General features: G+C 36.1%; 1 protein-coding gene across 1 annotated transcript in view; it reads left to right on the forward strand.

Annotated features, from left to right (window-relative positions):
* Positions 1-23,158, forward strand: part of LOC145983910 (uncharacterized) — a 60,886-nt gene extending 37,728 nt beyond the window's left edge. Inside the window, exon 2 of the mRNA XM_083117028.1 lies at positions 17,294-23,158. Within this exon, the coding sequence (XP_082973154.1) occupies positions 17,294-18,646 (1,353 nt within the window). The 3' untranslated portion in view covers positions 18,647-23,158. The remainder of the gene's footprint in view (positions 1-17,293) is intronic.
* The last annotated feature ends 694 nt before the right edge of the window (positions 23,159-23,852 follow it).

Below are 23,852 nucleotides of genomic sequence, written 5' to 3' on the forward strand. Positions count from 1 at the left end.
GATCTGTGCCTCCCGGCTTGAGAAGAAAGGGACTATGCACATTGTTTTGAGGTGGGATCTGAATCTCAGCAAAAGCCCTAATCACAGCGGAGCTGTGTCAGGGATCATAATTGATAGGATATAATTGTATTCAGAACAAACCCCCCTATAAGATATGATAACTTTCAAGCTCTGTTGTTACAAACACTTCCCTGTATACATACTGGGCTATCACTATAATAATATTTGCCACATGTTCTGTGATCTTGTAATAATTATTTCTGTCGGTGATAAAAACATTGTTCAATTCTAACTAGTTCAATTCTTCACAATTCCATAACAGTTCCATGCTCAGCTAGCAGATATGGATATTATATAAATTTAAAAATTCACAAACAAATCTCATTTAACAATTCCATAACAGTTCCATGCTCAGCTCTGTGTCTGTGTGAGGCAAGCACAGCTCTGTTAATAAATTTTATTCTTTCCAATTGTATAATTGAGCATAGCAAAAAATCTCAGCATGGCCCTGTGTCTGTGTTTGAGGCCTGTTCCCGGTATGGGTAGGTACAAATCTGGCAATCACATAGGATCTGTGCCTCCGGCTTGAGATATGCACATTGTTTTGAAACCTTACTGGGTGGGATCTGAATCTCAGCAAAAGCCCTAATAAAATATAATTTGGATGTGTTTCTGTATTTTTCAAGCTCTGCTGTTACAAACACTTCCCTGTATACATACTCTGCAACATATGGGCCATCACTATAATAATATTTGCTACATGTTCTGTGATTTGTAATCTTGTAATAATTATTCCTGTCGGTGATACAAACATTGTCACAAATTTTCTGTCTTGAGGAAATAACAACAAGGCTTATTCTTCACAAACAAATCTCATCTAACAATTCCATGCTCAGCTCTGTGTCTGTGCGAGGAGGATTTGTACCTAATAACATCAGTACAGCACAGCAGCTCTGTTAGAGAAAGGGATGATTTAATTATATTATTATTGAAACATCTAGAAATTATTCTTCACAAACAAATCTCATCTAACAATTCCATGCTCAGCTCTGTGTCTGTGCAAGGATTTGTACCTAATAATATCAGTACAGCACAGCTGCTCTGTTAGAGACAGAGCAAATAGGTAAAAATATTATTTTATTTATTTCTTCACAACAGCTCTGTGTCTGTGTGAGGCAAGCACAGCTCTGTTAGAGATAGGGATATTGAGTATTGAAACATCTAGAAATTATTTTATTCTTCACAAACAAATCTCATCTAACAATTCCATGCTCAGCTCTGTGTCTGTGTGGGGATTTGTACCTAATAACATCAAAACAACACAGCTCTTGTCAGAGACAGAATATTCAATTCTTCACAATTCTATAACAGTTCCATGCTCAGCTCTGTGTCTATGTAGAGCAGATAGGGATATTAAGTATAAATTTAAAAATTATTTTATTCTTCACAAACAAATCTCATCTAACAATTCCATAACAGTTCCATGTTCAGCTCTGTGTCTGTGTGAGGCAAGCACAGCTCTGTTAAATATAGGAATATTAAGTATAGATCTAAATTTCATTCTTCACAAACAAATCTCATCTAACAATTCCATAACAGTTCCGTGCTCAGCTCTGTGTCTGTGTGGGATTTGTACAGCAACATAGCTTTGTTAGAGACAGAGTAGATGGGTATAAATATTATTTCATTCAATTCTTCACCTCCATATCCATAACAGCTCTGTGACATTTATTCTTCATATCTAACAATTCCAATAATAGTTTCATGCTCAGCAAGGCTCTGTGTCTGTGTAGATAGGGATATTAATATTTCATTCCTTCATAACAGTTCATGTGTCTGTGTGGGATTTGTACATAGCACAGCTCTGAGATAGTGACTAACAGTTAGGGTATAATTAATTCTTTACATCTATTGAGTGTCTAGATGTTATTTCATCCCTATGCCATGACAGTTTCAACTCTGTATTTGTATGGAATTTAGAACTTGTCTGAAAAGTGGCAATCAATGCCCATTGTTTCCATATAAATGTTTCAACGTATGTTCAACATAAGTGGCAATCAATGCCCATTGTTTCTATATAAATGTTTCAACGTATGTACAACATGTTGTACAACATGTTGAACATACGTTGAAACATTTATATAGAAACAATGGGCATTGATTGCCACTTATGTTGAACATACGTTGAAACATTTATATGGAAACAATGGGCATTGATTGCCACTTTTCAGACAAGTTCTAAATTCCATACAAATACAGAGTTGAAACTGTCATGGCATAGGGATGAAATAACATCTAGACACTCAATAGATGTAAAGAATTAATTATACCCTAACTGTTAGTCACTATCTCAGAGCTGTGCTATGTACAAATCCCACACAGACACATGAACTGTTATGAAGGAATGAAATATTAATATCCCTATCTACACAGACACAGAGCCTTGCTGAGCATGAAACTATTATTGGAATTGTTAGATATGAAGAATAAATGTCACAGAGCTGTTATGGATATGGAGGTGAAGAATTGAATGAAATAATATTTATACCCATCTACTCTGTCTCTAACAAAGCTATGTTGCTGTACAAATCCCACACAGACACAGAGCTGAGCACGGAACTGTTATGGAATTGTTAGATGAGATTTGTTTGTGAAGAATGAAATTTAGATCTATACTTAATATTCCTATATTTAACAGAGCTGTGCTTGCCTCACACAGACACAGAGCTGAACATGGAACTGTTATGGAATTGTTAGATGAGATTTGTTTGTGAAGAATAAAATAATTTTTAAATTTATACTTAATATCCCTATCTGCTCTACATAGACACAGAGCTGAGCATGGAACTGTTATAGAATTGTGAAGAATTGAATATTCTGTCTCTGACAAGAGCTGTGTTGTTTTGATGTTATTAGGTACAAATCCCCACACAGACACAGAGCTGAGCATGGAATTGTTAGATGAGATTTGTTTGTGAAGAATAAAATAATTTCTAGATGTTTCAATACTCAATATCCCTATCTCTAACAGAGCTGTGCTTGCCTCACACAGACACAGAGCTGTTGTGAAGAAATAAATAAAATAATATTTTTACCTATTTGCTCTGTCTCTAACAGAGCAGCTGTGCTGTACTGATATTATTAGGTACAAATCCTTGCACAGACACAGAGCTGAGCATGGAATTGTTAGATGAGATTTGTTTGTGAAGAATAATTTCTAGATGTTTCAATAATAATATAATTAAATCATCCCTTTCTCTAACAGAGCTGCTGTGCTGTACTGATGTTATTAGGTACAAATCCTCCTCGCACAGACACAGAGCTGAGCATGGAATTGTTAGATGAGATTTGTTTGTGAAGAATAAGCCTTGTTGTTATTTCCTCAAGACAGAAAATTTGTGACAATGTTTGTATCACCGACAGGAATAATTATTACAAGATTACAAATCACAGAACATGTAGCAAATATTATTATAGTGATGGCCCATATGTTGCAGAGTATGTATACAGGGAAGTGTTTGTAACAGCAGAGCTTGAAAAATACAGAAACACATCCAAATTATATTTTATTAGGGCTTTTGCTGAGATTCAGATCCCACCCAGTAAGGTTTCAAAACAATGTGCATATCTCAAGCCGGAGGCACAGATCCTATGTGATTGCCAGATTTGTACCTACCCATACCGGGAACAGGCCTCAAACACAGACACAGGGCCATGCTGAGATTTTTTGCTATGCTCAATTATACAATTGGAAAGAATAAAATTTATTAACAGAGCTGTGCTTGCCTCACACAGACACAGAGCTGAGCATGGAACTGTTATGGAATTGTTAAATGAGATTTGTTTGTGAATTTTTAAATTTATATAATATCCATATCTGCTAGCTGAGCATGGAACTGTTATGGAATTGTGAAGAATTGAACTAGTTAGAATTGAACAATGTTTTTATCACCGACAGAAATAATTATTACAAGATCACAGAACATGTGGCAAATATTATTATAGTGATAGCCCAGTATGTATACAGGGAAGTGTTTGTAACAACAGAGCTTGAAAGTTATCATATCTTATAGGGGGGTTTGTTCTGAATACAATTATATCCTATCAATTATGATCCCTGACACAGCTCCGCTGTGATTAGGGCTTTTGCTGAGATTCAGATCCCACCTCAAAACAATGTGCATAGTCCCTTTCTTCTCAAGCCGGGAGGCACAGATCCTATTTCAAATCTACCTATACCGGGAACAGGCCTCAAATCTCACACAGACACAGGGCCATGCTGAGATTTTTTGGCAAAAAACACAATTTCATGCCACACATTAGGAGATGTGAAGAATTGGACAAGCTTTAAATCCCACACAAATACAGAGTTGAAACTGTCATGGCATAGGGATAAAATAACATCTAGACACTCAATAGATAGGAGGAATTGTTATAGTTGTTAGATGTGAAGAATTAATTATACCCTAACTGTTAGTCCCTATCTCAGAGCTGTGCTCTGTACAAATCCCACACAGGAACTGTTATGAAACTACACAGACACAGAGCCTTGCTGAGCATGAAACTGTTATGGGAATTGTTAGATTATAAACACAGAGCTGTTATGGATATGGGGGTGAAGAATTGAATAAAATAATATTTATACCCATCTACTCTGTCTCTAATGTTGCTGTACAAATCCCACACAGATACAAGCTGAGCATGGAACTGCTATGGAATTGTTAGAAGAGATTTGTTTGTAAAGAATTTAAATTTATACTTCATATCCCTATCTGCTCTACATAGACACAGAGCTGAGCATGGAACTGTTATGGAATTACACAGAGATGTTATGGATATGGATGTGAAGAATTGAACTAACAGAGCTGTGTTGTTTTGATGTTATTAGGCACAAATCCCCACACAGACAGAGCTGAGCATGGAACTGTTAGATTTGTGAAGAATGAAATAATTTTTAATCCCTATCTCTAACAGAGCTGTGCTTGCCTCACACAGACACAGAGCTGATCATGGAACTGTTATGGAATTACACAGAGATGTTATAGATATGGAGGTGAAGAATTGATTAAAATAATATTTATACCTAATAACAAAAATATTGAGTATCTTCATGGTAATCACCTATCCAAAATTTGAATCCTGTTCTCAATAATTATATCACTGGTATCTTCACTCTAAGCTCAGCATTGTGCGAGGTTTTGAAGCTTGTTCCCAATAATTATATCACCGCACAGTTTTGTTCATGGCATAGTTCTAAGTTTAGCATTTGAATCCTGTTCCAATAACAACATCACTGCACAGCTCTGTCAGGTATAGGGATATTGAGTATAGATTTATGGAAACAACAGCTCTGTTAAAATTGTTTCCCAATAACAGCATCACTGCACAGCTCTGTCAGGTATAGGGATATTATTTCATGGCAATCACCTATCCATAATAGTTCTAAGCCCAGCAAAAATCTGTTTCTGTGTAGGATTTGAATCTTGTTCCCAATAACAGCATCACCGCACAGCTGAGTATAAATTTATAGTTCTGTATGCATCTAGATATTATATCTGTGTCTGTGTAATTGAATTTTGTACCTAATAACAGCAGAAATATTGAGTATCTTCCATGACAATCACCTATTAAGCTCAGCAAGAATCTGTATCTGTGTAGGATTTGAATCCTGTTCCCAATAACAGCATTATTGCACAGGGATCTAGATATAATTTCATAGCAAAAATTAATTCTTCCATAAATCTGTGTAGGATTTGAATCCTGTTCCCAATAACAACATCACTGCACAGCTCTGTTAGGTTTAGGGACTAGATATTCATCATCACAACATGCAGCAGAGCTGTTCATAATTGATAAGATTCAGAACAAACCTCTATACCAACAAATATTATAAACACATCACCTCTTGCTCAAATATATCATGCAGAAGCTGAGATAGACCCGCTTGTAGAATAGCTTCACTTTTATGAACTTCCAGACAGTTTGGATTCTGTTTCAAATTTAAGAAACCTGAAATACATAAGCTTTGGGAGTTTTGTTTGCAACCCGTACAATCCTACATTTGTAGACAATATATTGCACAGTCCCGAACTGCTGAAGCTCCAATTGCAGTATGTATGATATGGAATCGTAGAATCCATGCCATCGCTTGGAATTATGATTTTATGCAGTGCGTGCCTTGTAATAGTACTTGTGATATTAATTGTATTAGAATAGGTATGACAGAATCTTATAATCTGGTGGAGGTTCCATCTACAAAAAAAATATTTTGTGTAATTATTTAAGTCCATCTTGTATTGAATGAGCCAGAATTGATATTGTTTTTAAGCAGGTACATAATCAACTCATTAAAAGAATTTACATCCAATTTTCCTGCCTCATCAAGTATGGAAATTGTTGTGTCCCATGATATGTCATCAACAGGCCACCTGCTGTTTGTATAAATTCTATGATCATGGAAAAATTTGTAAAACCTAAATTTTTCTAAACTTGAAGTACTTTTTGTAAAAAAAGCAACATATTTTCCCCAATAACAATGCAACAGGTATGCATCAATTCTATGCCAGTATGTATTGGATTCAAATTCATCATATTCAGAACCCAATTCTATGCTCACATACCCAAACCCAACATCACTGTCAAGTACCCATCTTGCCTCTGTTTCATTTTGCACTTTAAAAAAATCATACTCTGATAGATTTTCAAATTTTTCCCTAAAACAATCCAACAGGTGGTCTGATTTTATATATCTTGCAATATTTCTTCTTTCAAAATATGTTTGCATGTTCAGGTATCTATATTATATAAAATTTCTTGGGGTTCAAATCAAAAATTCTATGCTTAATAAAAAATATCAGTTGGGTTCAGCTGTGTGATTTGTATATTTTTTTGTGTGTACGTGTGTATGTGTGTATTAATATTTTTGGCTTTGGTATTTATATACAATTTCTTGGGGTTCAAATCAAAACTCTATGCTGGATCAGTTGGGTTCAGTGCAGACAAAAAAACTGCATAGCTCTATGTCAATTAGTTCTTGAGATTTTGTATTTAGGAACCACTTTGGCCCCCCTGCCAAAAATTGGCTTTTATTGTATCAGTCTCTATGACCTTACTTGGGTTATTCCGCCAAATTATATGCTTCAAGTCTCCTATACTTTGGTGGAGCCTGTTCAGGTTCTATCCCCCGCGATGTGGGTTCCACTGCCGATCCAGCAATGGTGAAGAATCTGCACTGTGCCCTGGCTTTACAGAGCCAATAGAAACACTGCTTATTTAAACGTAACACATAATCACATTATGTCATAAGCAACCAATCAGAAAACACCACATCATCACATTATGTCATAACCATTTAATCAATTAATATTGTACAACATGATGCAATAGAAGTGGACCGGGAAGTAAATATGTATGGATGTGGGTGGGTGGGTATGGGGGTATGTTGGGGGTGCATTCAGAAACATGAGCTATTCTCTAACATTTTTGCCGAAGTACTTTCTTCTGAGTGTATCCCGTTTTTCTGCTGAGCGTACATGCAATCCATACCGCAGCGCCATGCCTCCCGGCGCGGCGGTGGACAACTCTGGAACTAATCGATGTCAATAAGACTGCAGGAACTTTTGCTAATAAGAATTGCCGGATGTCAATAGAACTATGCACCGTGCGATAGAACTGTGCACCGTGCGGAAAGTATCGATCCCACCGCTTTGGGGCCGTCATGCGCACATATTGTTCAAGTATTGATCTTATACCCTCTCGGTGCTTGATTTTATATATGAACAGATTACAACAAAGAAACTGAATATAACAAATGCAAAATATCCCAGTTTCAATTCAATCCATTTATCTGAATTGAAGAAACCAACAATTCACATATCCCCATATCATTGTATGCTTGCCCTATTATTTCACTAATAGGCAATGTTCTTGAAGAGTCCTAATAGGCAATGTTCTTGAAGAGGCCTAATAGAACAAGATACAGCGGTATGAGAAATATGTGAATTAAAGATATTTTAGTAATATACAACGTCTTAAGAAAAGGCATATTCAGCTCCAAAGTACTGGCAAAAAGAGTTAAAAATATTGACATAATGAAAAAAATTGACTTGTTCCCAAGTGTTCACCGAGTTCAGACATTTGCACATAGATGGCCCTGTTGTCACAGAGCAATTCTAGAAGAATTACATTGTTTTAATATTAGTGAAGCTGGTATCCAATTAAACTTAAACCAGAAGTAAATATGTGTGTGTATGTGTGTATGTGGGTAGGTGTGTAGCCTAGTTTTAAGTGTAGCCCCAAGAAGAGCATATTTTTAACAAATTTATAGACAACAATCTCTCAGAAGTACCTTTTATAAGTATATGCACTTCAATCTGAGGAAGCTCTTCTTTTCTGAAAAATTCCCGAGGGCATTTTTACAAAAATCTTGAATTAGACAAGATTCCACACTTGCTCAAAAAGCTCATATGGGCATGTTGAGCAAGTTTTAAGTGTAGCAAATCTGCTTGAGGGGATGCTCTTCCTTTCTCGTCCTCATCCCACCGTAAATACAACTACTTTAAACTGTAGGGCCAGTCCCGACTAGCCTATCTGTGCGTGGTCTAAAACTAAAACTCAGAATGTACTGTTGATGGTAATGGGTTAGAACGTGGCATGTGCATTTTATCCCACGTATAAATCTGTCCATAATGTCACCTATCGACATTTCGAAAACTACTGGACATACAAAGTTAAAAATTCGATGGGCTGAAAGAGCTACGACACGTTTCCACAGTATTATTTAATACCAACAATTGATGCAAAACATGGCATTGATATCTGACACGAAAACCTATCAGATTAGAACGGTACGTCTGTCTGTGTTAATGAAAAACCATTTTAACGAGGACTATCTGTATCTCATGAACTAAAGCAGCTAAAGAGATTCATGATGTGCTTTTGAAAGATATTCGTGCTGTTTGCCGAGATTGTTATATTTAGTAAGGGATTGTTACTTATGGAAGCGATATCTCAGTAACTATATCAGCTAGAGAACAACGTTGCGATTATGGATCGTAAACAAAGCTCCAACCTGGCCCCCATCTACAACCGCCTCGTTTGTAGGCAGCTCATGGAAACTGCTTAATGGAAGCTGCAATTAGAGGAACGCTCGCTCACATATGACGTTCTCGTTACCACATGTTCTTTTCCTTGACGATACCATCAAATTTGCAGTCACGTAGACCGATGACCTTACCTGCAATATTGTGCACTGCTTCTTGCATCTGCAAGGCCAGCCGAGTCCATGGGAAATCAACGGTGATCTTGGCAAGAAGACGAAGGACATGATGTAGGAAATAGGAAGAAGACAATAATTGTTCATAGGCAAGACTTTTGCCTCCAAGCATGAGCGTATCCATCGGGGGACAAAGGGGGCACTTGCCTTCCCTGGAAAACAAGTGGTTATAGAATTTAACTTGGTTGATTTGGGTTAACGTTGGGAAGTAAACTAAATGTTATTCCATTTTCAATTAATTCAAACAAAGTATTGCCACAGTTTTGATGTTTCTCTTCCTTGCTCTCCCTGGGAAAGTGCTCTTTGTCTCCCTGGAAAAAGTTTTCATTTACTCCATTGAGAAAGTGTCTAAGTCGGTGCTCGAAGCGAGGTGGAATGCCCCATCTATCAAAATTTTCGCATAGCATCCCACAGCTGTCTCATTGCTATCATGTTAAAGCATAGGAGCATCCCCCAACTAGACCCAAGCGTCGACCAAACATCCCCCAGTTAGGAATTTCCCCTTCAAAGGCTGCTCTGGGTACGCCCATGCCTCTAAGCAAGGTTTGTATCATATTATTCATGAAGGAAAGGCAAGAGGGATACAAACGCACTAAAAATGTGTTAGTTTCCTGCAAAATGACACCTTATTTGAACCAGTACAATCAGTGCTTTGAGTGAGAATTTTTGACAATTTTCGTTAATTTTACTTGTGCACAGATCAGGACTATTACTAGAATTCATGAGAGATCCAAGCCTCCTGGAATTTAACCCGGAACACCGTGATTACAAGGCGACACCCTTGCGATACCTGGAAAATCTCTCTCTGTGTGTAAGGTATTGAAGAATTAGCAACAAACAAATCTCACCGTTGCCAAACAGTTTTAACTCATCAGAGTAACTATAGGGCTGATTTATTTCGCATCCATAGTCACTATTAGCCGATGTAAGGTTACTTACTTGACTCACCAACATCGGGAATAACTCGCCAGTTCGGAAAATATTATATTATTCTAGGTTCTCTAGTGTGCTTATGTTCATTGAATGGTGTTTGCATTATTTTACTCTTCATCAGTCATTTAGAACATTGAAGATATATCCATTATTTTAATTATTGATGAATATTAATAGATTTTCTTTATTTTACGTCGCTTTTGTGACACCTTTGACTAAGCGCGAAGATGAGGATGAGTGATGATATAATGAATTTGATGAGACTCTCACAAAGAACACACATGCCCAGGCCGGGATTCAAACCCGGGTCACCTGGCGTCGTAGCACGCTGTGCTATCCACTTCGCCACGGAGATCGGCTATTGGTAAATATGTGGCCTCTGTGAAACATACAATGGTAAAAAAAATCAATTTTACTGAACTGATTCTAAGCAGTTTGATACAGCTCATGCAGACAGAAACTCCTGCTTCTTAAAATCGAATAGGACGACAATTTTTTTTTCAAGAATTTTAGGTGTCAGCAGGTTCGATATTAACTGCTAATCTAATTTCAAGGCTAGTAAACAGAAGGGGAAAGAAAAGGGTCTGCCATGCATAGGAATTTTTGCTAGATGTCAGACAAACCATAAATTTCACTGTCTTGGCGTCTCCAATGTACCGCAGTTCCGCTATAAAATTCTACCAGTACCGGTTGCAAGATTCTGCTGCTTGCATTGTGCCTTGAACAGAAACAAAAGTGTTTCAATACGCTTTCACAACAAAGTTCTTTCTTCTTAACCAGCCACTCTTAATGGTCAACAGTACGTGAGGAATAGGCTCGTAATTAGAATGTATATCCTGTAAGTTGCACATTTATAGTGCAATGAATGTGGTGTTAAATGTGATGTATTGCGAATAAATGCTTAAAAATCTTTCGTTGCGAAACGTGCTATTATAAAACATAGGCAACGCACGCAGAGAAGCGTAAAAAGCTCTGCCCTCCATCAACACCTTCCAGATCATAATTTGAATGAATTATGTACAATTTGCATTTACGACATAGTTTTGTCACATGTTTTAGTTTTTATGAAGAAGTAATACAAGCTGTTAAGTGTAAGGGAGATGTTGAAGGTAGTACAGTTAATGAGATCTGCACTTGAAAGCGTAATAAACTTCAAAAGAACAATTGAAAGAGATATGCAAGTGAACAAGTTGCTTGTCTTTAAGCAATTTCCACGAGTTATGGATCACTTTCTAAAAGTTATTGGTTCTGAGTGAGAAGAAACATATCATTAGTTAATATGCATTTGCGTGTAGTTTCTCTGTGAAATTCGAACTTTATTTGGTAAATTAAAGCCTCAATTTGAAAATGAGACAGGAATAAAAAGATTTACACAAATTTATTTTTGGTGGGTATGTTTTAGTTCAAATTTTGCTGTTATCATCTAACTTGTTGAATTCAATTTAGCCACAGCATAGAATAGATCATAGTCCATCTTATCTAACTTTTATTTCGAAAAGCAACAAACATAAGGAATTTATTTACTCAGTAATGATTTGTTAGTGTTAACAATGAGAAATCTCGCACCTTATGTTGTTTGTCAGAACTGAGGAGAATGAAGAAAGCATGGTTTCTACAAGTTACAAAATTTTGACATTAAAAGTAATTTAACACTAACTTGAAGGTATCAACAAATATAGAGTACTGCCTATATTAGTACAAACTTGCATGTTAAAGCATAGATCCAGTTGATTGCATTATATTTCTCAAAAGGAAAAAAATGCCATTGATTGACATGAAGAACTGTTTTTCTAACTTATATTGAGCCATTATGTCGTAAATAAACACAAATTCATACATGTTATAACACAGTTTTTCAATCCAGACAATTTCATATCAGCTATTTAATATTCACGAGACCTTGTAAACGACAAACACTCACAATATATACCTTATAGTGCTAGATACTTATATGCACATACAACACTACTGCTTCGTGCTACGCCATGGTGTACATACATAACACATGCACACAGGGAAAGCCATCAAATCATCCATATTTTGCTCTCGTGTGCGTATTTTTTATCCAAGTATCAGCAGGGAAAGTTTTTGGAAGAAATAAACTTGATACGCAATTAGGTGATATTTAGCATTTCCTTAAAATATAAAAAATTCTAGTGCATGTAGAATGTTCACTCTTTTATGCAAATAACGTACTGAAAATATTTCATTTTATTGCCTATTTAACAAACTCTCAGAAGCTTTCTTACCTATAATTTTGACGCAATAAAACCATTATTACTGGGTCTAAAAACAGCTTTAAGTACATCAGTTTAAAGTCTAATTATACTAAGCGTGCAGCATAAAATAGTTTAAGAAAAATAAATTCACTTTCTCTTTAGTGATGTATTATTCAGTTAATGATTTCCAAATATTTTATTTTTCAAAAATATGAAATTTAGCGTACCGTCAGAGATGATGATTTGTAAACAAAAGCTGCTGATTTCTATTTTCTACCAAAAAAAAACCATGCAAAAAACTAAATTCAATATGTTAATTGATGCATTCTATGAACATAAGATTATTGTTCCCAAGAAGTGGAGTGAAGCTACCCCTCGCACATTGCAAAGTGCCATGAAGGCAAATGAAGGTAGGGCCTCACACATTTACAATGTCAAGACATTTCTTGTGGAAGTGATGTGATCAGCACCACACTCCGGCCACCTTTACCTCCAATGTTACCCCCAGGAACCCTGGAACCGCTCCATGGAGAGACATTGGTGGGAAAGTTCCCACCTGAAACCTGGGTTTCCCGCGGAGCAGTCAGATGCTCTACCGACTGGACCACCCCTGCTCCATAAAACTTTTGTACCATTTACAAAAGAAAAGTCCTGTGTTCGAGTACTACATAGGACCATTGCATTTTTACTGTTTCTTTATATTTCATATTATGGTCATTCATTCTCTTCATTCGCATTAACCTCAAGAGGAACAAGAGCAAGAATACGTTTTTTTTAACGACCAATATGCAAGCTATACAACAAATACAATAATATATAGAACAATCAGAATTTTCTATTATTGTGTATATATTTTTAAATACGCATATTTACTTATTTTTCTGCCTGTTCGAAATTACGACAGCACACACTGTTAGGAGATTATGATTTCCTTGTTTAATTTTTCAGGAAAGTACCATGTAACTTATGCAAAGTTGAGTGTCGTCCAAGTGAATTCTTACTGAATTTTAAACACTTTAGTATGGTTTTCCCTAAAGATAAAGTATTACTACTTTGTAGTACTATGTTACTTGTAATAATAAACTTGTGCAAATCAGGCAAGAGGATTATTGCATGTCATTGTCACAAAGGATAATATATTTGTGATTTCCCTTTACTTAAGATATCTTTGAAGGGAGCTATGCTGTATTCCATTTGCCACGATTTTTCGTACTAGTCTCCCTGCTTCTTAAGGCATTTGCGTTGCAAATCCTAAAGTTTATTGCAAGACAACATTCTATGACTTCCAGATGAGTGTAACTGTTTCACTTCCCCGTCTCCTGTACGTGCAGTTCGCCTTGAACCACAAGAATTTTCTAAGTATGGGGTTTCAGGTGTCCACTTTTCAACATGATGTATATCACGTGGAGAGAGAAGCCCTGACTTGCAATATATTCACAGTTCGTGCTTCAATCATTATTGTATCTACGGCACTACTCTTCTACGGGTTCACATGGGCTCAACCGAACGTCTTTCGATTTTGATGGCAGGTTATTAATTGTTAATTGCAATCTCCATAAATGATCGGCACAATTCGTTCATACACAGAAACGGCCTGTCCCCATCGTCTCTGTCGAAAATGATCGCATGTTACAAGGTAATTCAGTCACTAGTTGCTCTATGTGCAAGACAAATATATGAAGAGAGGAGCCAACCAGATTCCTTATTACATTCTACGGCAAATTCTTTTGCATGTTAGTTTATGATAGTGCCTTTATTTTTCTCTGCATGTGATCACGCTTCTTGTGGTTTAACTGAATTTTTCTTTCTGCTTCATTCAGTCGCATAAAAAGAGGCTTATTTTGAATTAAACGTTTGCCTCGGGTGGTAATTCGGATCATTCCATCTGTGTATATTGTGCGTTCAACTCTGAAACCATTTCTCACTTACAAGCACCGGTAAGAAAAAGATAATAACATCAATTACACGAAATAAATGGCAGGCAATACCCGATGAGCGAGTTCCAGTTGGGAAAGCAAACATTCTGTACATACGGCAAACAAATTTGCTCCTGTCGGGAACGAACGTGGGATGGGGAAAGGAATTGGCAAACCGTGCATATATCTCCTAAGTAATGCTGACAGAGAATTTATATTATAAAACCAGTGATCAAGGCATGCTGTAGTCCCGAAACGAAGGGATTAGAAGAGCGGCTACACTCCATTAGTTTTTGGATAAACCATTTGTTATTTCTCTTGAAAGGAATGTAAATCACGTCGAGAACTTTGATATGGACAACACACGGGATTTATTTTATTCTTCACGTACAATACAGTCAGACCTGGCAAGAAACTGTAAGGGATCTGTTTCGTGTTTTTTCATGTGAATTTAAGTTCGCCTGTAAATATGTTTTTTTGCAAGTAAAGATGTGAGGAGAAAAGGAACTATAGTTGCAGATATTTGTCGGACTGATTGACTAATTTGGTTTATTGTACTTCGCTTTCTGCCACTTTTGGCTAATCGCGAAGGTGGAGATGACTGATATGATGACATTTATGAAGGGACACTCACAAACATCCCTGCCCATGCCGGAATTCGAACCCGAGACCCCTGGCATCGTAGCGCGGTGTGCTAACAACTCCGCCACGGAGACCGGCCAGATATTTGTCGAATGAAGCAAATCTAACTGTAGCAGCAGCGGCAAGAAAGATAAACGTAGTATTTTGCAGAAAAACAGCCTTAATGGGTTCGTATAGAAGGCCGAATTGATCGACAGAAGTTATTAAATTGAATTCAAGCTCATGCGTTCGATTTCCAGAACAAAGCTCGAACCTTGAGTCATAATGCTCAAGAATAATTATATTGTTTCAGAATTCGTGAATTTATCAAATAAATTACTACATACTTTAACATGTACGAGTAATTAACCTGAATATTTGAATGGGTTTATACCGGCATCTGTGGCGGAATAGTTAAAGGGTCTAGGTTAGAATTCTGAGTAAATCGTATATATGTGTTTATCCTATCGTGTATTTTATCTATTTATATTCTTGCTTGTTGTTATGATTAACCTATAGATGTAGAAATGAGACGCACGATAATTCAAGATTAAGCCTTGTTTCCATGCCAGAAAGCACTACATATGCTGACCACGGCAGTCTATATTTCGGTAAAAAAAAAAAAATACTTAACAACATTACGTTTCAACTCCCTATCAGGATCTTTCTCAGATTTTTTTCCCGAAATAATAGACTGCCTTGGTCAGCACATGTAGTGTAATTTAAGATAATTCAAATAGAAACAGTATGTGCTTATTTTGAAAATTTTGACATATTTTGCATATTTATGGTAAAAAATATACATGCATAAAATGATTGTAATACACAAGGAACTTTTTAAAGGACACCACATCTCAGAACTAACTTTAAAGTGTTGGATACATGAATAATAAGATCTCTTTCATATATATTTCAAAGAGCGTTTCTTATAAAAGAAGATGAGATAATGAAAGTGGCCTTGGTGCTTGAGTGTTTACTTAATTTCTTTCAAGAGAAAGAGCTGTGTGTAAAATCATGTAATGCCATTGAGAAGGTCGCCCAGACAACAAAGGAAGCCTATGTAAGATGAAAATGAGAAACTTAATTGAGCAAGCTTGGAAGGAAAAAGCTATCACAAAAACTACCTCAAAATTACTACTGAGGCTTCCTGTTTTCGGCGATATTACACTCGTTCAGCTTTTAAATTTGCTTCATGATGCAATAGATGGAGTGGGTGAATTTCAATTAACGGTGTTATTCACTACAAACGGATGTGTTTAATTGGCACAATACAACATATTTGTTTCTCGTCCTTGATAGCAGAATTTGCTAAATGATAGTAAATTATTGTTTCCGCTTGGAGATTGTTTTCTCCACATCAGGAAATTAGGTCGGTTTCAGAATTTGGCAGCGAGGACGACTGACAAGACGCAGCTCTATTTTTTCTAAATTTTTATTGCTTTTTTTTAAAAAGTTTTGAATTAGCCTTGCCACTGAAAGTAGAAATGAAACCGGACTCGAGTGTTGAAATTCTGGCGAAACGCACTGCCTTTTAATATGTTATATGTCTCTCCTCGGTATAAGTTTATTCCAAGGATTAACCATTAAACCTACGCCAAGTTTTTTTATTATGTATAAAAAGATTTTTCCTTTAGTCTGAGAGTGTCCACTTACTTTCGACTATAAGACCAGAACATAAATTATGCTCAGCCTCACATCGTAAACGGCTCCTTTATTGCTTCTCTCGCTCACACCATATGGAGGGATGTGAGCGCATGTGCGTTGATCTGTGAGCGTGAAGCTCTTACTTTTTTAAGTGTCATTCTTTTCTTTCTAATGCGGTTATTTCAAATTATGGGTATCATTTTACGGGTGAAAATAGTATCGAACAATTTCTTATGTCTCGTTGAGTACACAGTTAATTATGATATTATAATATATTTGTGATTACCTACACGTGTAATTTTTATTGGCATTACTTTAGAGAGTAGAGCATACAGGCCTCCAAATATTTTTTTCATTACCACCTTGTTTTTTACTTGATAAAAACTCTTTAAAAATTGTGAAATAATTTACTAGATAACTGTCGTAAAATCTGACTTCCAATTTTACAGTAGAGAGAAGTTTCGAAGGATAGAAAATCCATCATGCTGGGGTTGACGTTGATATTTTCTTATTACTGCCCATTACATTAGTCACTTAGTGGTACTGAAGGTCTAAATGTTCATTCCATAAGTTACCGGCTTAAGGAAAAGTTAAAACTTCTTAAAATTATTTTGTATATTGCTATGCATGAAATAAACACTTTTAACTGTATTGTATTAAGTAGAATTTTTCTTTTGTCATTACAGATGTGGCAGGATATTGAGAGCATATTGCTGTGTCAGCCAGCCCCTCCGCAGGCATCGCCGGTCAGCATGTGTGGGGTGGGAACTGTGCCCGTTCGAATAGAAACTTCTCCTTATGCCGGAGAAACGGAAACCTTAACTACAGAGTTTGCTCCCAACTGCAGCAGTGCTTCAGATGAGTCGTATGAAGTTCCAGAACATATGGTATACCAAGGTGAAGAGTTCGTTGATTTGGACACGCTTATTAATAATGCCGCCGAGCAACATAGTTTCTATCCATCTACGGAGTCTGGTGTACCGATTAAGGAGGAATCACCGTGTATGTTAACTGCCGAACAAAGCTTTTACAACTCACAGGATCATTCGATCGTAGTGAAGGTTGAAAATTCCACACCCGTTGTTGTATCTAGAAATGGCCAAAACTGTTCCCTAGGTGGTGAGTCTGTGACGAGATCAAGCTCGGACTATAGCTCTTTCAATGTTTCTTACGAACAAATGTCTTCAATAGAAAACAGTAGTGATTCAAGTTTAAATCCTGTAACTACATTACCGTCTTCACCGCAATCACAAACCTCACCCAACACTACAGTTCGTGATAGTTCCCAGCTTGGTAGTCCAGAAGTGAGAACAAGTGGCGATTTGTCTCAAGGGTACACATCATCTTCTTTGTCTACAAGAGTATCTGGTCCTCAGTGCACAACCTATAATGGTATAATGACCATTGTGCCTTCTCAGGTCGCATACAGTCATGGACAGATGTCTCCTCCTGCAAGTCCGGAAAACCAAGAGTATCCACATAAACAAGGTCCAGGAAGAGGAATACCTCCACCTGGCTTGACATCTTTGCAAGTAAATTTGCAACAACACTCTACAACTCGAATATCAAACCTTCCTCAGTTAAAAGTCATGACGCCTCCCTCCTCGCCAAATCTAGCGGATCTTCTGTCGTCGACGTCAACACCTACTTCTCAGAATCCAGGCACCCAACATCACCACCAACACCCTGCTTTAGTGAATCAGATCCCACCAAGTTTAGGAGATCCACACAAACCCAAACGAGGCCGTCGGAGTTGCGGGAGGAAAAAGTTGACAACCCACACGTGTTCACACCCGGGATGCGGGAAAACGTACACCAAATCTTCTCACCTGAAGGCACATCTGCGGACACATACTGGTGAAAAGCCTTACCAATGCAGTTGGAAAGGTTGTGGGTGGAAGTTTGCCCGTTCAGATGAGTTAACTCGACACTACAGGAAACACACCGGTGACAGACCTTTCCAGTGTAGGTTATGTGAGAGAGCTTTCTCAAGATCTGACCACTTATCGTTACACATGAAGAGACATGTGAGCGTGTGATTTGTCTGTCTGTGCGAAAACTAACTCTAAATGTAAACTGGAATAGCTACTTGAGTTGTCCAAATCTACAAGTCGTAACTTCATCGTTCTATCTTACGAAGTAGTTGGCAAGACAGGAGCATGCGTATGTCAAATAGTTACCTGTTCCTCCACTGAATTTTTCGATGCGTGTGGAGGATAAACCTAACTCTCATCCCACCATTCTTTTTGTTGGTGAAAATTAAAGAACATTAATATCTTTTTAGAAGATCATTGTCGACGATGAAAAGTTGTGCCAAGTTGAAAGAAAAACAGAGGTGTGTTACGTTTGTGAATAGTGTAGTATTGTCAGATGTGCAAAATACTTCAGAATCGATGTGTACAAACAATAAGGTTACCATAGAACACTGTTGGATATCCAAGACAATAAGTGCTCTCAAAAGCAGTCAAAGTGTATGGTAAGACATATTAAATACCTATCATAGTTAATACAAAGAGGTAATCAAACATAGCTTGACATTCCCTGCATTCACTTTAAGCGTAGTTCATATGGACAGAAAAACGCAGTTGTTAGAAATTATTTTCACAAGACTGGAATGCAATTCTTCGATATGATTGAGCTTCAAAAGACTGGAACAAAGGCTACACTCCCCAAATTGAGATCACTTAGCTTTATTAATACAAACATATATGAAAATTTTAATATATCTTAGAGTTATTGTGTCTGTAATACATTTCTGAAAGAACTAGAAGAAAATTTTAAAATCTTGTTTTCATCAATAGTTTTTCGTAACTGTTCATGTGTATGAAAAAATAATATATCTAAGAATAAAAATCACGATTACAGATTTCACAGATGTAGTAATGCTAAAGAAAATTGCTATTTAAAGCTTGGCAAGTATTTGCTATCTAAAGTCAAGAAACTCTCTATAAACGAGTAATGAAACGGTGATATTTTGCACATAATCTGAATTTTAACATACAATGTCCTGTTCAAACAACGTGCTTGAAGACAGAATTTAGAGACATTTCTTTCAGTACGGTTTCCGCGGTAAGCGAAGGATTCAAAAAGTACAGTAACCCAGTTATTGCATAGTTTAAAACTAGGTCATTACTTGTCACCATCTATTTCAAATCTCTTGAAGGGATGAGCTTCAGAACGCATCTATTCATCTTTACGGGCCCCGTGTAAGAATTGAGATGGGAAACCCAACACCGAAAGAAATAGCAATTATATGGAGGCTTCAAGCTGAAAATTTATTGCTACTATTGTCTCTCCAGTACCCGACAACAGTTCTTGATTTATATTATTGAAAGCAAATTAGTTTCTCTGGTGCTTCGTAGACCTTTCTACGCTCCGGCAAGATTCGCACAGAAATTATTAACAATCCTTAATTTAAGAGCCTCACCGTTTTCATCTTGATGGCCTTCATAGAACCAAGATTCTGAAGAATCTGTAAAGTGTACTAAGGTGAGTCTGGGGCTGTCTTGAGGCAACCTGTTCAAGACTCCGTTCTCGATAACAGCGACATGGTGTCTTGTTTCTGGGTCCAAGGCCGACTGGTACATCCGTCGGACCAAGTAACAAGAACAGCTTGGTAATTGGACAAGCTGAAAAGAAGAGAGGTATGAAAGTTAAAAAGAAAGGAAGGAGACCAAACAGACGGAGCAAAATACATGCTGGTCTAAAATCTCAAAAACTACGGTGCATCTATGATAGAAGTTCCCTTGACGTATCCGTAAATAGAAGAAGGGCACCTCACCTTCAGATATGAACGTGGAATGAATATTCTAGTCAGTTCCGTCTTCGTGCATATATTAAGCCGAATGTTGTTGTGTGTCAATATGAGGAAGACCTTTACCGGATTCTATTCCTTGTTCCAATAATGATACATTTTGGATACTTCAATATGAGAAGACAATCCAAAGAGGGATCGTTTGATTTATCGGTCTCACATTACGCTTTGTGAAATGCTGCAGATTGCATTGTATATACTAAGTACGATTATTTTAAATAGATATATAAAAGCTTGCTAACCAAAAATAATCAACCTCGATCTGGAGTGATCCAATGATTTGTGTCCATTTTAATTGCACGTGCGGTTGGACGATTTTCGTGAACGAGTTAAATCGTATGTGGAGATGGTGCTCGTACGGTTTAGGTGAATGTGTGTATGCGTTAAGTGTGTTTGCGTGTGAGAGCATGAGCCTTTCCACAGGTATTATACGCTGTTGGATAGGAGTAGAAAGGAATAAAAAGAAGATTAAAAGTGGGTCTGCTATTCAAATTGCCTTCAGGTATAAGAGGAGAAAAGCTACCCGCATTCACAATGAGATAGTTTGGTGCTGTTCTGTTAAAAAAAAAATAAGAAATTTATATTTCTGTGAGCGAATGAAAAGAGAGTTGTGCTATTGGGCTCTTTATGTCAATTAGCTTGTAGCAAGAGAAAACGATCAAGAAACATACAAAATAAGCAACTCATAAAACGGTTTCGTTTAGATCAAACAAATATTTTTCGATTAAACATTAATTCCACGATTCACGAAATATAAGTAAATCTACTGGAAACGAATTGAAATTTTAACGTAAGTATTTTCCTTTTACGGAGCATACATACACTGTGAGATCTGTATTTGTTTGGTGGAAAAATCTTGATTTGTCTTGCGTCAGGTTTAGTCAAAATACTTAATAAAAATGATCTCTCTTGTAATATGTAATTAGAATGTGATGTTTTGATATTATAAATAACAACACTACGAGAGTATTAAATTCTGATACCACTGGAAGAAATTGACCAAATATAAAGAAAAAGTATATGTATATATATATATATACGTATAAAAATGCATGTACACACATATGTATATTATTTAACGTACCAATTTGTGCTCTGGATTTTAGTAATATATTACTCTGTATAGTATTTGTGTACATTCAAGATTCGAGAGTAGAATTGTAAAGATAATGACTGTTATATATATATATGTATAAATATGTGCAGTGCCTTTATGCTGCAGCAATAGTGTTCACGATGAGACCACGGAGTTCAGAATGTGTTAAGAATCTTACCTAATATGTCTTTTTGTATATAACTGAGTTGGTGTTTCAATTCTTCCACATTATTATAATTATAAATTATATGATTACATCGTGATATTTGAAACTAAACAATTCGGTGCTTCATCTAAACGAAATAAGTTACGGCCTGTTAGTAGCTCATTTTGTCTTGAAAAATATTGCACTGAAATAGAATTTTCTAAATTATATATTTTACACTTTTTATGAGACATGAGATTATTAAAATTTTACTTAGGTACTTTTCCAGCGCGTTCATTGTGTACATATTTCTCTTTCAAGATAGTGAATTCAAGTGACTTTATTTTTCAGAAAAGAAAACTATTCTTCATTACGAGAAAGCATATATCTCATTAAATAATTAAAAATAACTCAGTAGGAGCAAATTAAATCTTGTAATTTATTCCTCTGGTGCCATATGTTTTGCAAAGAACAGAATATTTTTCATGCAAACCTCCTGTTGTTTTTCATCAAAGCGTCATATAGATAAATTAATTCATTGTTTTCTTTTAACTTTAGTGCTGTAGTTGGAAAAATTCAAACACCAACTCACCTTTTTAACTGTATTAATGATACTTTGTCTGCTTCGTTAACTATTGTAAGCTTCTTAAGATTTTCTAAACAATTTTTGACTCGAACTTCTTCACTCAATCGCTTCTGAAAGAAATGGATTTTGTACAAGTTACCAAAGCTGAATAAAGTTACATGAGCAGAAGACAAAAAGAGTCAAATTTAAAACGCTGCCTTTCATATTACTAACACTGAGCATGCAAAAGACATTAAAGACAATCTATTAACAACAAGAAACCAAACATTTTTGTTTTTAGATCGCCAAATTAGTTTATATGCCTACCGTTGATTGATATTACAAATACTATTTGTTCTCAGGGATGATTTTTAATACCTGTTTTACTCCACATTTGAGATTCTATTTTAATCTTTGTTTATACTTTTAATGACACGTGAAAAAGTATCTGATTTATTTAAATGGAGTTCAATTCAGGTTGCAACTGGGAAAATCAGATAAGGAAAAATCAGATTTTATAATAAAAAGAGAATAATAATGGTAATTGTGAATATTAGCACTTGATTCTTTATTCAAATGTTATCTTTCTTGTATTTGATAGTCAACAAATTAAAATGCAAGTACTTTAATATGCCATTGTGCCTATAGTTTTTTTTTTTTTGTACAACTGTTCTATCTCAATTATTGGGGAAAATCGTGCTTTACTTGTTTTTTGACTTGTGTAAATTTTGAATATTTTATTCACAATTCTGTTGAAATGCTGTACTATGTACTAAACTAGTACGTCACATACATGACTAATAAACTGTAGCAAGAAGGCAACTTTAACCACAATACACGAAATGTTGTTATTTTTTGTGTGGAATTGGTAAGAGGATGAGAGAATCGTAGTGTGCATCATGGATACATAAAAGAGGAAACAACAGAAAGAAAAGTTGCTTTTTGGCCCGTTACTCTTCATATTACATGTATAATATGCTTCTAATGCATTCCGTTATGTATTTTATGATTCCAAAGAAAGAAAGTTTAGATTTAAATGCGCACTGCACGTGTTAACTTTCTTGCTGCCACACCCTCTTCTGTGCCCGCTTTTCATGTCCCTAAATCTTCTAAATAAGTATTCCGTCTTGACAGTTTACTTGAAGTCGGCAAGGCCTGTGTCCTGCATGAAACTTAATATATTTTATCCGAGTAGAAGTTTCCGTGCAGTCAGTTGAGTCAGAAATGAGATTGTTAAGTTAAACAGCAAACTTACAAAATATGTAATACAACTTTTATTTTGTTAAAGTTCTGTTTTCTATTTCAAACTGGTAATGCTCCCCCCCCACGCCCCCCTTCGTGTGAAAGTATAAAATTTCTAATAAACGTTTCAAATAATAAAAATAAAAATTACTATTAGAAGCAATTTTCAATATCTTCGTTGGTCTTCAGCCGGTTTAGTTGATTTCTACTTACAATAATACACAAATTTCATAAAAGTATATATATTTCAAGTTTATATACAGTACAATGTCTATATAGTATTTGTTACAAAATGGAATTACAAGAAGTAAGTATATATCTGATCACTATGCCCGTTTTACAGAAGTAGCCTATTTCCACTATGGACAGCTCTATAATATACT

Source organism: Lepisma saccharinum, chromosome 2 (genome assembly GCF_977018435.1).
Source record: "Lepisma saccharinum chromosome 2, izLepSacc3.1, whole genome shotgun sequence".
Lineage (NCBI taxonomy): Eukaryota > Metazoa > Arthropoda > Insecta > Zygentoma > Lepismatidae > Lepisma > Lepisma saccharinum.